Genomic DNA, 13,232 nt, shown 5'->3' with positions numbered 1-13,232 from the left:
AGGTTACTGAGAGCAGCACCTGCTGAGTTTAATGTGAACAGCTGTTGAACACAATGATGTTTCCATGCATGGCTGCTTGAGCGGATGACGTTTATAACCCCAGGTGTAGTTCAAGCCTGTGCACATTTTCAGATTTTCCTTTTCTCTTCTTTTCAGAAGCACTGAGTGACATTGAGAAAGGGACCAGATAAAAAAAGTGGACCATGATTATTGTCATTACTCAAGAGCTCTTTTGAATAAAACCTTTTCATTCATAGGAAAGTGAATACTTGGCACTCTTTTTACTCATGATAAACAGTCTTGAAGGTCAGTCAGAATCAAGAATCATTAAAAAACTAAAAGCCACATGAGATTATTTGATTAGAGCATAATGCAAGGATTGAATTTGGGAAATATAAATAATTGGCCACCGTAATTGGACTGTCTTGCTTTGGGGGCAGAAGGGCACACACTCTTTCACCCAAAAATGTGTGCCTCTAACAGTGGGCAGTTAATGTTCTCCTTCAAGTGTTTTAAGCTCCAATGATGTTGGACTGATGGCAGTTTGAAATGAAGTAGTGGCTGGTGTCATGTGCCTGAGGAAGCATACATTAGTCTCCATTCTCACAGCAGTGTATGATTAAAGATAGCTAGCTGATGGGAAGACTGGATAATGACTAACAGGGATCAGCAGAATAAGGCTTTGGAAGGAGTAACACTTCTGAACAGAAAAATGATCAGTGCTTTAAAGTATTTGACACTCGGCTCTATCATGCCATCTGTAGGACAGTAAAAATAGTACAGCATTAATGATTACCTCAGTGTGATGGCGACAAAGGCACCAAATTGGTGTATTTGCTTTGAGTATTTTAATTCAATTTCTAGTGAAATCCTAATTTAGCATATATATATATATATATATATATATATATATATATATATATATATATATATATATTCTCCAGAGGGATCGCCTTCCAGACCTGGATTAAAGCATCAGACTGCCCAGGAGTTAGTTGACTGATGCTTTAATACAGGTCTGGAAGGCGATCCAATGTAGCGTTTGTGGAGACATGATGTCCCAGATGTGCTCGATTGGATTCAGGTCTGGGGAAGGGGCAGGCCAGTCCATAGCTTCAATGCCTTCATCCTGCAGGAACTGCTGACACACTTCAGCCACATGAGGCCTAACCCTGTCATGCATCAGAAAGAACCCAGGGCCCACTGCACTAGCATATGGTCTCACAATGGGTCTGTGGATCTCATGCGGCCCTCCAAAGAAATGCCTCCAAACACCATTATTTATCCACTGCCAAACTGGTCATGCTGGAAGATGTTGCAGGCAGCAGAACGTTCACCATTTCGTCTCCAGACTCTGTCACGTCTGTCACATGTGCTCAGTGTGAACCCTCATACCACCCTCTTGGAGTCTGGTTCTGACAGTTTGCGCAGAAACATGGATATTAGTGGCCTGCTGGAGGTCATTTTGCAGAGCTCTGGCACTGCTCCTCCTGTTCCTCCTTGCACAAAGGAGGAGGTAGCGGTCCTGCTGCTGGGTTGTTGCCCTCCTACAGCCCCCTCCACGTCTCCTGGTGTACTGGCCTGTGTGTCCTGCTATCTCCTCCATGCTCTGGACACTGTGCTGACAGACACAGCAAACCTTCTTGCCACAGCTCGCATTGATGTGCCATCCTGGAGGAGCTGCACTACCTGAGCAACTTCTGTGGGTTCTAGACACCGCCTCACGCTTCCTCTAGTGGTGAGAGCACTGACAAAATGCAAAAGTGACCAAAACATCAGCCAGAAAAGATGAGAACAGAGAAATTGTCTGTGGTCACCACCTGCAGAACCACTCCTTTATAGGGGTTGTCTTGCTCATTGCCTCTCAATTCTTCAATTTGCACAACAGCGGGTAAAATTGATTCACAATCAGTGTTGCTTAGTAACTGGACAGGTTGATTTCACAGAAGTGTGATTGACTTGGAGTTACATTGTGTTGTTTAAGTGTTCCATTTATTTTTTTCAGCTGTGTGTATATGTAACTACAAGTCAATCACACTTCTGTGAAATTTAAGTCAGCCTATATAAGTCTAGGGATAGGGGAACTAATGCTCCATAATTCCTATAATATTTACAACTTAAAGAGCAACAAGAGCATCAAGTAAACCATCTTGAATGGCTACAATTTGGGGGAACATTTTATAAATTGTTTAGTTTTTTTTTTTGGTTTTTTTTTTTTTTTTTTGCTTATTCAAAATCACTGACATGTGAACAAAGTCATTTGGAGTGATTTAGATTTATTTTACTGGTGGTAAAGCAACATGCTCTCAAAGCTGTCACACTAACATAAAATAATCTTTTTAAAGGCAGTCAATTGAGATGTCTGGTTCCTGTCATCACCACTGTGAACAATGCTGAATTGATGAGATTCTATGAAAGAGAATTTCACATCAAACCACTCTGAATGACTGTCTTTATCTTAATGATTAAATTATGTGGAAATGTTCAGTGAGCTCCCCTTTAAGTCTGTTAACGTGGGTCCAGTTCAGTTAAGTCTTAGATAAAGTCTTCAGCTCTAAGTTCATCTAGCTTAGCATGCTATAGTAAATAGTCACATGGTTACTATTGGCCTTTGCCAGGTAGAGAGCAAAGGTAAAGGTTCGGCACTGTTAAACATTAACCCCCCAAACTACTTGGAAAGTATTGCAAGTGTGGATCTTGTTAGGAGAAAGCACTCTGACACTCTGACTTACTGTGGGAGCTAAATAACCACAGTTAACAAGATGACCCCAACTTGGTGTGGGAATATCTTCAGGAAACAGAAGTTCTTGTTGGAAACATCCTACAGGTCATTGCTGTTCAGGTACGTAATGTCTAAAATCAGGCTTGCAGTGTTTTCCTGGCCAGTGATTTAAGAAGAGCACCGCCTACCACACGTAAGCCTGTGAGCATGGAGATCACAGCTAAACCCTGAAGGATAGAGCTCATTTTATTGGCAGCATGTTCATAACTGTGGGCACCTCCTTATTGGGGGTTTATTTTGAAAGAAATTCTATAAACAGGAGGTTTTGACCTTCTTTGACATAACAGCTTTCTCTACAGCAAAGTTTTAGATGTTGGGACATTTCTGTGCACATTTGATACCATTCAGCCATAGATCTTTAGTGTTGGTGCTGGATTATTTGTTCTGGATCAGAAACACCACTCCAACTCATCAAGTTAATGGATGAAGTTTTGTTACTTCACACAATAAGGTTCCACTGCTTCATAGCCAAGTCCTGGGGGGCTTTTCACCTCTCTAGCTGACACTTAGCATTGAGCATTATAACACTGGGCTCATGTGTATTTGCTCCAGAGTGTACCACTCTTTTCACAGTGCTTTTTATGGAGAGTGTACAGTTAAATGATTAGCCTATTTGTGGCTGTACCTTAAAATAATGGAATTTACTGAACAGAAGAGGATTACCAGAGGTGTCTACAAATATTTGGCCTCAAACTTGGAGTTGGACTTTCTTAAATATTTTATTTTAATTATTTTTTTTTTCTTCTTCACCTCATAGAAATCAATTATAAAAATAATGTATTTTTTAAATTGGTGTAAATGTATGGAGCCTATCCTGGCCTCTGATCACTGAGGCATCACCAGTGTGGCTCAAAATCCATCATGGCTGTCCCTATCAGGAGGATATAAATTGAATATTGTAACTCTGAAACCCTTAGTGCTGCCCAATATTGGAGTCTTATTAGGTTTCATAACCAGCACTATAAAAACTTTTCTCTCAAACTGATCAGGGCTTTGGCGAGTAAGAGTGATGTCCTTTGGTTCAGGTCCATGTTTGCACACAAAAACGATGCCAGGAAAGATGCCCACTCCAATCTACTCTCCAAGAAAGAGACCAGTGGACTCTACAAAATACAGTGTGAGCTCACAAAACCCTCCAATGCCTTCTCTTAAACGCAGTACAGCCATAGAATCATGGCAGTAAACAAACTGTCTAGTTTTGTTGTGTATGTTTGTTGTGAATTGGAGAGTATAATCACTGTGTAGGAGTGTTTCTATTGGGAGTTTTCAGCATTGCATAATGACCAGCTTGGTACACATAGAAATCTGATTAGAAAAGATTCCCTATTATTTTTCACTATAAAAAAACCCTGCTTTCTCCTTTGTACATTCTTTACAGTTCACAATGTAAAGCCGGAGTACTTGGATGCCTACAACAAATTATCGTAAGCAGATTTTCTTTTTTATTAGAATGATAAAATGCTCACCTTCAATGGAGTGTTTAAAGATATTTTCCAAATGTCTGTAAACACACATAAGCAAGTCATTAAACGTGGTTTGGTGTGACACAGATCACTGGAGAAAACCTGTGGACAGAGGTGATAGGAAAGAGGTTCACAGTATAATAGAGCCAGACTAATCCTGACCCCAAAACTGAAGTAAAACAAAGTCACACACCTAAAAACCCATGTATAACCATGTGTGTGTAACTCCGATATGGTTTTTAAAGACATTAAAACTTTCAAATATATGGTTCCTATATTCACAAAGTTCTTTTTTTAGAATAGAGCATTTCTAATTAAACTACTCTGAATAAAAATTTGCATCTTATCCATATACATATTGGATCTATATATATAAACCTTTAAGGATGCCATGATATTCAGCTGTTTTTAATCAGCCAAGTGCAATACGCCTCAGTTGGTCTGATAAGGGATCCATCAGCAGCGATGATTAAACTGATGACCTCTGGCTATTAAAGATTTCTATTAGAAACAGTGTCAGAAATAATCAGAGATAAAAGCACAATTAAAGGCCCCAAACTAAGGTGTTATATATAGAATACTTACACAATATTAAACCCATTACTTCTTCAAGCCTGGCAAGCGTAAAGATCTGAGTCATTTTAACAAGGACCAAAAAATAAATGGGTCAGAGCATCTCCACCAGAGCATGTCTTATGGCATTTTCCCAGTATGTGGTGGTTAGTACAACTGATGAAATGATGACAGTGTCATGTTTCCCAGTTCCCATTAACATGAGTGGGGAGTGAAGGCTTGCCAATCCGGTCTGATCATACACTAAAGCTAATGTAACACACTGTGCTTTAACAACTATCTAACAGAGCATTTTAAACCATTTTAAACTTGCTTAGATCAGATTTACCAGCTTTTGCTACACGTACATCAGCTTCGAGAACTGATTATTCACTTGTGTCCTAATACACAGCCCTTAACAGGCACCACTGTAACAAGATAATCAATGATATTCACTTCTCTCAGTGCTTTAATCTGGTGTTGAGTCAGAAAAAACGTCTATCTCAATTTGATATTTTTCTTTCCCCTGATTTGAACACATAAGCTGCACTCTGAGTTGTGTAAAATATTGAGAATTAGTTCAACAGAAACTAAATGAATGGAAGAGGGGAAATCCTGTTATTATTTTCCCCCATATCTGTATAAATAAATAAAGAGATCGATAGATAGATCAACAGATATTATCATTAATAGGTCATTTTGAAAGTGCTTAAATTTGAATAAAAATTAAGCTAACCTTTGGGGCCTAGGGCAAAAATTGCTTAAAAAAATACGCTCTCTTCCTGTGATTTAGCAATCACCAATTGTCCTCGCTGAGGTGAAGAAAAGGTTTCAGAACACAGTGAGTGGGTTTAATGAAGTAAACGTAATGTTCTCTTTCTCTCTGTGTGTTCTGTAAGAGCTGAGGTCCATAAAGAGCTGCATAATACTGCAGACTACCCCTGTGAGGTGGTGGGGAGCTGGAACACATGGTACGGAGAGCAGGACCAGGCAGGTGAGGCTCAAATATAGGTGTCTTTATACAATGTCCATTAAAGATATTTTCCCTGAATTTCTTTACATTTGCCTGTGCAAAAGCCCATGTTCTGAGATCTGCAACCGTTAATTTTACCCTCTAACTGTGCTTTGCCGTTCCCCTCTTCCATGCAATTAGAGATTCTGATTGAATTCCCTAAGAAATATCAGCTATAAATAAATAAGTGCTAATTAAATAAAAGAAGCGAGGTCTCTGACAGTTGCCCAGTATTTACCCGGGATATCGTTTCCATGGCATTTTTCAAATCTCTAAACTAGTGTGTCATATATAAAGATTTTCAGAGATGAGATGTGGTGTTGTAGTGACTCCTGCTGTTTGGCTGTTGTAGTGCATCTGTGGAGATACTACGGTGGATATCCCGCACTAATGGAATGCTTGAACAAACTCAGACACAACAAGGTATTCTCTTCGTTTACAACGTCTAATAAACAGATAAAATAAAATAAATAAAATAAAATAAATAAATATAGGGTATAGCACGGGCCAGCTGGCTCTGTGAAGAAACAGAACCAGAGCATGAGAAGCAAGCCACTGACCAGGAACTAAAACTAACCATAATTCATAGCAGTGCTCTGAAGAAAGTTTTATTTCAATTAAAAGAAGAAATAAATAGGAACCTGATATATATGAGAAGATTCAAAAGGGGAAAGGCCCATTGAAAATATGCAATCTAAGGCTCAAACAAATAATCTAGGCTTCAGTAGCCACCAGAGTTATGTGAGCTTCTTCATGGGGCTGGAGAACAGCTCTTGGAGAATAGAGAAAGGTCCAGTCCCAGATTTTACCCCAATCCTAGTGGCTCTCACTGAAGTGTACTTGAGTCACACAGTTGAATGGTGAACAAGGCATAACCTTTCAAGGTGTTAAAAGAGGCACATAAAGATTGCACCCGTTTAAAGTGTATATACATTAAACTCCTTGAGTCTGAAGTGTTTTTATTTCTCCGACTTCAGAATTTGCAAATACACAACGCTTCAAACTATTTTTCAGAATTGAGCTATTGCCCTGGGGTTGTGGGTTCAAGCCCAGCAGACTGTCTGTGAGAAGTTTGGTGTGTTCTCCCCGTGTCCACGTGGGTTTCCTCCGGATGCTCCAGTTTTGTGCCACAGTCCAAAAAGAAAAAACATGTTGGTAGGTGGATTGGCGACTCAAAAGTGTCCATAGGTGTGAGTGTGTGTCACCCCTCCAGGGTTTGTATCCGCCTTGCACCCAGTGATTCTGGGAAGACTCTGGACCCACTGCGACCCTGAACTGTATAAGCAGTTACAGACAATGAATGGTCTGACATACACTTATGAGCAGGACACCTCTAGTGGGTGAGTTAGAGCTAGCAGGAAGACCAGCCTCAGGCTGGGCCATGTAGAGCTAAAAAGAAAAAGTTCTAGGTTTCATAATGTCTTTTTAGGATCATTTGCCCACTGCTTTAAATCATATCTACAGTCTACTGGTTATTTTTGGACTGCAGGAGTTGCTAAAACACACAGAAATGTATTATTCTAAATTAATCTATTCATTCGTTGTTTGTAAGCGCCTATCCGGTCCAGGGTTGCAGTGGGTCCAGAGCCTACCTGGAATCACTGGGTGCAAGGCAAGGACACACCCTGGAGGGGTGCCAGTCCTTTGCAGGGTGACACACACTCACACAGACACATTTGAGTCGCCAATCCACCTACCAACGTGTGCTTTTGGACCGTGAGAGGAAACGGGAGCACCTGGAGGAAACCCACACGGACACTGGGAGAACACACCAAACTCCTCACAGACAGTCACCAAGAGTTGGACTCAAACCCCCAACCCCAGGATCCCTGGAGCTGTGTGACAGTGACACTACATGTTGCGCCACTGTGCTGCCCCATTATTCTTAATTAATAAATAATAATAATTTTACATCTTATTTAAGGTTTATTACTTTCCATTTCATATTACGTATTTGAATGTAACGTGGTGGCATATGGGTATTTTCAGCTAAAGACAAACATTTAAAAAATGTATTAGAAGACAATTTAACATATGTCTTACATGTAGCCTGTTACTGTCCAACATGGAGTAAGACCGGTTACAGAAAACCTTAACAAAATCTATAACGCAGGACATTATTTTGACATGTTTTCAATATTTAACATTCTGTCCTAAATCCTCTGGTAAAATCCTCCCTTAAACCTAAGTTCCACTTTGTTCAGGCCTATCTTGAGTTTCGTAAGGAGAGGAGTAAAATGTTGATCTCCCGGCGAAATCAGCTTCTGCTGGAGTTCAGCTTCTGGAATGACCCTGTGCCTAGAACTGGTCCCAACATTTATGAACTGAGAACATACAGATTACAGGTAAAAAGAAAATGTTTTTTATATGTTATTGTAACAGCATGTGCAAATTCTGTAAGACTGAACTATGAGAGGATGTGCTTGTGTTACATGTAAAAATTGCAACGATAAAAATGTAATATTTGAGTCTAATTTTTGATCTCTTTTGCTTTTGTTTATGCATTGCCTGTGAAGCCTGGGACAATGATAGAATGGGGAAATCACTGGTAAGCCTACTGCATTGTGGAGAAAAGAAAATCTTGTAAAGGCTATATATGTATATATATAATGTTTTCTTCGAATGAACAGGGCCAGAGCCATCAAATACCGCCAAGAGAACAATGAGGCAGTAGGAGGATTCTTCACACAGATTGGAGAGCTGTATGTAGTCCACCATCTGTGGGGTAAGTTTAGATCTGTGAAGTCCAGACCACAAAAATAAGTTTATTTTTATCACTATTAAAATGCTTTGTTGTCCCTGAATCAACAAACGTCCCCACATGGGTCTGTCCAATTATAGTATTTGTTAAATAAAGAATATCTGACACATCCAGGCCAAAAGGTGTCAGTATAATTCCTGTTCCAAAAAGACTCAAAGAATTACTGTAGAATATAACTGACTGCTCCTTCACATCCTATTCAGTTTAGAATTAGTTTTTATGCGAATGTGGGGTTGTATAATTATTACCAGGGACTTTTAGGCCCACCCAAAATGCCACGTCAGACATTTTAATGTGCCATCAAAGATTGCAGCACCTAACTACTATAGCCATAGTAATAACTAATCCAGTGTGTAATGTGTTTGTGTATTCATAGCTTATAAAGACCTGCAGTCCAGAGAGGAGACCAGAAATGCAGCATGGCTAAAAGAGGGCTGGGACGTCAGTGTGCATTACACAGGTGAGACAGGGGTCAGGTTTATTTGCTGTAAATAGGTATGAATCTGAAATTATTGAAACATTACAGTGGTAAGAATTCTAGCTTACGGGGAAGTGTTCCAGCCTTGCGGGATCAGGTTGTGGGTTTGATTCCCACTCCAGGTGACTGTCTGTGAGGAGTTTGGTGTGTTCTCCCGGTGTCAGCGTGTGTTTCCTCCGGGTGCTCCGGTTTCCTCCCACAGTCCAAAAACACACGTTGGTATTTGGATTGGTGATTCAAAAGTGTCCGTAGGTGTGAATGTGTGTGAGTGAGTGTGTGTGTTGCCCTGTGAAGGACTGGCGCCCCCTCCAGGGTGTATTCCTGTCTTGCGCCCAATGATTCCAGGTAGGCTCTGGACCCACCGTGACCCTGAACTGGACAAGCGGTTACAGATAATGGATGGATGGATGGATGGGTGGATAAAGTCTGTTACCCTCTCACTTCTACGGATAATGAGTTTTAAGTCACAGATCATGATTTTGCTAAGACTGAGAATCATGCAGAGTCACTATTTGCTGGAGCAAGTGGGAAAAACGTGCGATAATATTAAACAATTTAAAATTTTGTCTGAACATCAAGACAAGAAAAAGACAGCTCTCATGAACATCTTACATCAAACTATTAAGATGACAGGAGCATGATGCAACTCTGGCAAAACTTGTGATTATAGTGTGACACTGGAAATTTGTCTGTGACAGAGAAATCACTTGAAAAGTCAACTAGGCCGGCATAAGCAAGAAGGAACTTGTGTTCAAGGATTTTTAGCCAAACTCATGGCACAATCTAGTGGACAAAATCAGAACTGCACATGACATGTGACTCAAACCCCATACTTCTCAAAATATCCATCAATAAGATAGATAGATAGATAGATAGATAGATAGATAGATAGATAGATAGATAGATGGATAGATGGATAGATGGATGGATGGATGGATGGATGGATAGATAGATAGATAGATAGATAGATAGATAGATAGATAGATAGATAGATAGATAGATAGATAGATAGACATTTTTTGTCATTCAGACGTTCCATTCAGTTCACAAGTCCGATTTGCAGATTTGGCAGAAGTACACATGGCCTTTGTACATGAAATAAAACTTAACAATAATCTGTGATCTCATCTCGAAAGAGTTGAAGAGCTTGCATACATGGATGGACTGGTTTTGAGTGGCAAGTGAAGAGCAGAAGCAATTATGTGAAAAGCCTATGTGACTACTATACATCTGCCATCTGTACATCTGCACTCACACACAGCACAGGTGTTGGTGTGTTCTCCCCGTGTCCGCATGGGTTTCCTCCGGGTGCTCCGGTTTCCTCCCACAGTCCAAAAACACACGTTAGTAGGTGGATTGGCGACTCAAAAGTGTCCGTAGGTGTGAGTGTGTGAGTGAATGTGTGTGTCTGTGTTGCCCTGTGAAGGACTGGCGCCCCCTCCAGGGTGTATTCCTGCCTTGTGCCCAATGATTCCAGGTAGGCTCTGGACCCACCGCGACCCTGAATTGGATAAGCGGTTACAGATAATGAATGAATGAATGAATGAATGAATGAATGAATAATCAATCAATTACCACTACAAAAATAAAAATTAGTTGAAGGCCTGTATATTGACCACATTCTGCACACAGTGTAGGCAAGCCCCAATTAATCTTAATAGGAAACTGTTGCTATCAAAACTTTTTAGACACTTGGTAACAATCCTTTAACAAACCAAAAACTCCAGGTACCACCTACAAGTCTTACCATAGAAACATATGCACAGCTGGTTCTTTCTTTGTCCCGCGTGCAGGTGGGGGCATAAGGCAAAGTGTTGCTTGAGTTTTTGCATGGTTTTGTTGGGGTTTTTTTTACTTGAAATTTGCATGCTTTACACAAAAGTATAGAAAAAATATTCAATAATTAAAGAGAGAATAAAATAACAAGGCCTAAACTCAATGCTTTAAACATAATTACACATTCATGAGAACATATAACATTTATGAATGTTATATTCAAACAGAAGAACAGAAGAGCTACACAGATGCTTGTATAAGTAGGTCAAGGAGGCATGGCGCTTTTAGTGTTAAACTGTGTTTTAGGACTCTATTGATTAGAAGAATGGCCAGTAAGCAGCTAAAACAATGGGCTTTCTTTACATATGTTCTGCAAAAATACCAGGGGATCGCGTTCCCTCCTTGGACAAAAGCACTCCAATATCATTTAGAACATGGCTTTTGCAATTCAAAACTAAACATACATCATAAGAACCTGACTTCAGTAATGTGTGTGACTGCAGTCAAATAATCAAGACCACAATTAGTGTTTTTCCACCAATAAAGTACCAGTTCCCATTCGCAGATTTATTTTGGAACAGTTTAACGTGTTTTTACCAAAATAAAATGGTTTGAAACCAGTAAAGTTTCTCGCCAGTTGGAACCAAAGAAGAGTTGGTCCTCAGCGTGAACTATGACCATATACGTGTGTTTCTGGGCTTTTTTCAGCACAACTACAAGTTAGTCTAGAACTCTCCGCTGTTCACAAGCTCCTCAGGACAGCTTAGAACTTTGCAAAGTTTACACATGTGTATCATATCTCATTCTGATATGAACCCACTGTAAACAAAGAATATACAATGACCCTGTCATTACTGTTAATTTATTTATGGCTCTGGCACTGAATTCAGCCACAGCAAGCTGGAACTGAACAACCCAACAACTTCCACAGTTGATGATGTATCCTTGGTTCCCGTCTGAACTTGTGGAAAGCATCCTACAAGAGGAATACACTCTCTACTGATACCTTAAATGTTGGAAGGAAAATTCTAGAAGCAGGTGTCTATAAGCATTTGTCTAATAACTGTATTTACAGAAAGATTACACATAAGTTTTATGACTCATTTACAGTCCCCAAATCTAAATTACTCTAACCGTTCTGATTGATGAACGCTGTTTGTGTAAACACTTTCTTTAATTATTAACAAGAATATTTTTCTTTCAGTACCTTTAATCCAGAGTATGGAGTCCAGGATTTTGATTCCCACCAAAAGCTCCCCACTGCAATGACAAGAAGAGATGACTCCAAACGAATATCACATCCTCAGGACTGGACTATGACTCTTATGAAATCAAACAGAACAGTAAATGAGAGACTGGGCAAAAAGAGCAAATAGTAACACTTACTAACTAGAAGTATTCATTCATAAAGCTTTATGGCAACTACATATACATTTCAACACAACAAACATAAACCTACATAAGCTTTTGTAAACTGACTACAGCTGCCTTTAGGACAAATAATGAATAGAATAAGCCTTCAAAATATGTCAATGTAGGTTTATGCCATTTGCCATGAATGGCTCATGTGTGTGTGTTGTGTATCCTGATGAACAATAAGCTTGCAGTTACAGATTCATTTTAAATTAATTCAATATTTGTTTATTGTTAACTGATGATGATGCAGAGTTTTGATCGCTACATTTTTTTTTCTTGTTTCTTAATTGACTGATTCTTTTTTGAGTTTGAGCGAATTTGTGTTGTGCCAGAAGCCTTGCAAAAATATATGTTATATTATTTGAATAATGTAATATTGGTTGGGATATACATTTCTATGACAAACAATAGTGCTTTACAGTCACTTACATTTCTTTTACCTCAGGTGAAATATAACACAATTCTGCAGCTGTACAAAGGTCCAAAACACTAATGTACACATATTTTAAACATGGGGATTCACATATCATATAAAGAATTGCTTTATTTTACAAATAATAATGTATATACACAGCAAAAGGTTTTTTTTTAATTTATTTTGCAATGATTTAGATATAAAATGTTCTATTTAATACAGAACAAATGGAATTGATTTGTAAATATTTATCTAAAACCAAATGATTTTTGAATAATTGAAAATCAGTTCTGGCAGAAAAAAAAAACCATTTCCAAAAATGTTACTTCATAGGAAAAGAACACTATAAGGACACTAAGTTTAAGGGCACTTAATGGAATTCTGTTTTCAAGTCTTTGTGGAGCATTTCAAATGATACATTCTTCATTACAATTTAATACAAAATAAAAAGCAAATTGTCAAAAGAGATATATTCAAAGCTTATAAATTGCAAGTGTACTACTGTTGGGGAGACAATCTGATTTAAGCTCTATGAGCAGTTTCAATCTCATTTTGTGTTTGGTTGAAGCTAGTCACG

The 13,232-nt window shown here is 39.0% G+C and overlaps 1 protein-coding gene across 1 annotated transcript; it reads left to right on the top strand.

Moving 5' to 3' along the window:
* Positions 1–2,727: 2,727 nt before the first annotated feature.
* Positions 2,728–12,805, top strand: LOC136676986 (protein NipSnap homolog 1-like). The gene is made up of 10 exons (XM_066654317.1): positions 2,728–2,842; positions 3,772–3,899; positions 4,161–4,206; positions 5,697–5,791; positions 6,162–6,232; positions 8,014–8,154; positions 8,326–8,357; positions 8,440–8,534; positions 8,947–9,030; positions 12,029–12,805. The coding sequence occupies exons 1-10, from the start codon at positions 2,763–2,765 to the stop codon at positions 12,091–12,093; spliced, it is 837 nt and encodes a 278-aa protein (XP_066510414.1). The 5' UTR covers positions 2,728–2,762; the 3' UTR covers positions 12,094–12,805.
* Positions 12,806–13,232: the final 427 nt, after the last annotated feature.

Source organism: Hoplias malabaricus, chromosome X2 (genome assembly GCF_029633855.1).
Source record: "Hoplias malabaricus isolate fHopMal1 chromosome X2, fHopMal1.hap1, whole genome shotgun sequence".
In the NCBI taxonomy this organism is placed as follows: domain Eukaryota; kingdom Metazoa; phylum Chordata; class Actinopteri; order Characiformes; family Erythrinidae; genus Hoplias; species Hoplias malabaricus.
This window is presented reverse-complemented; position numbering and strand designations above follow the sequence as displayed.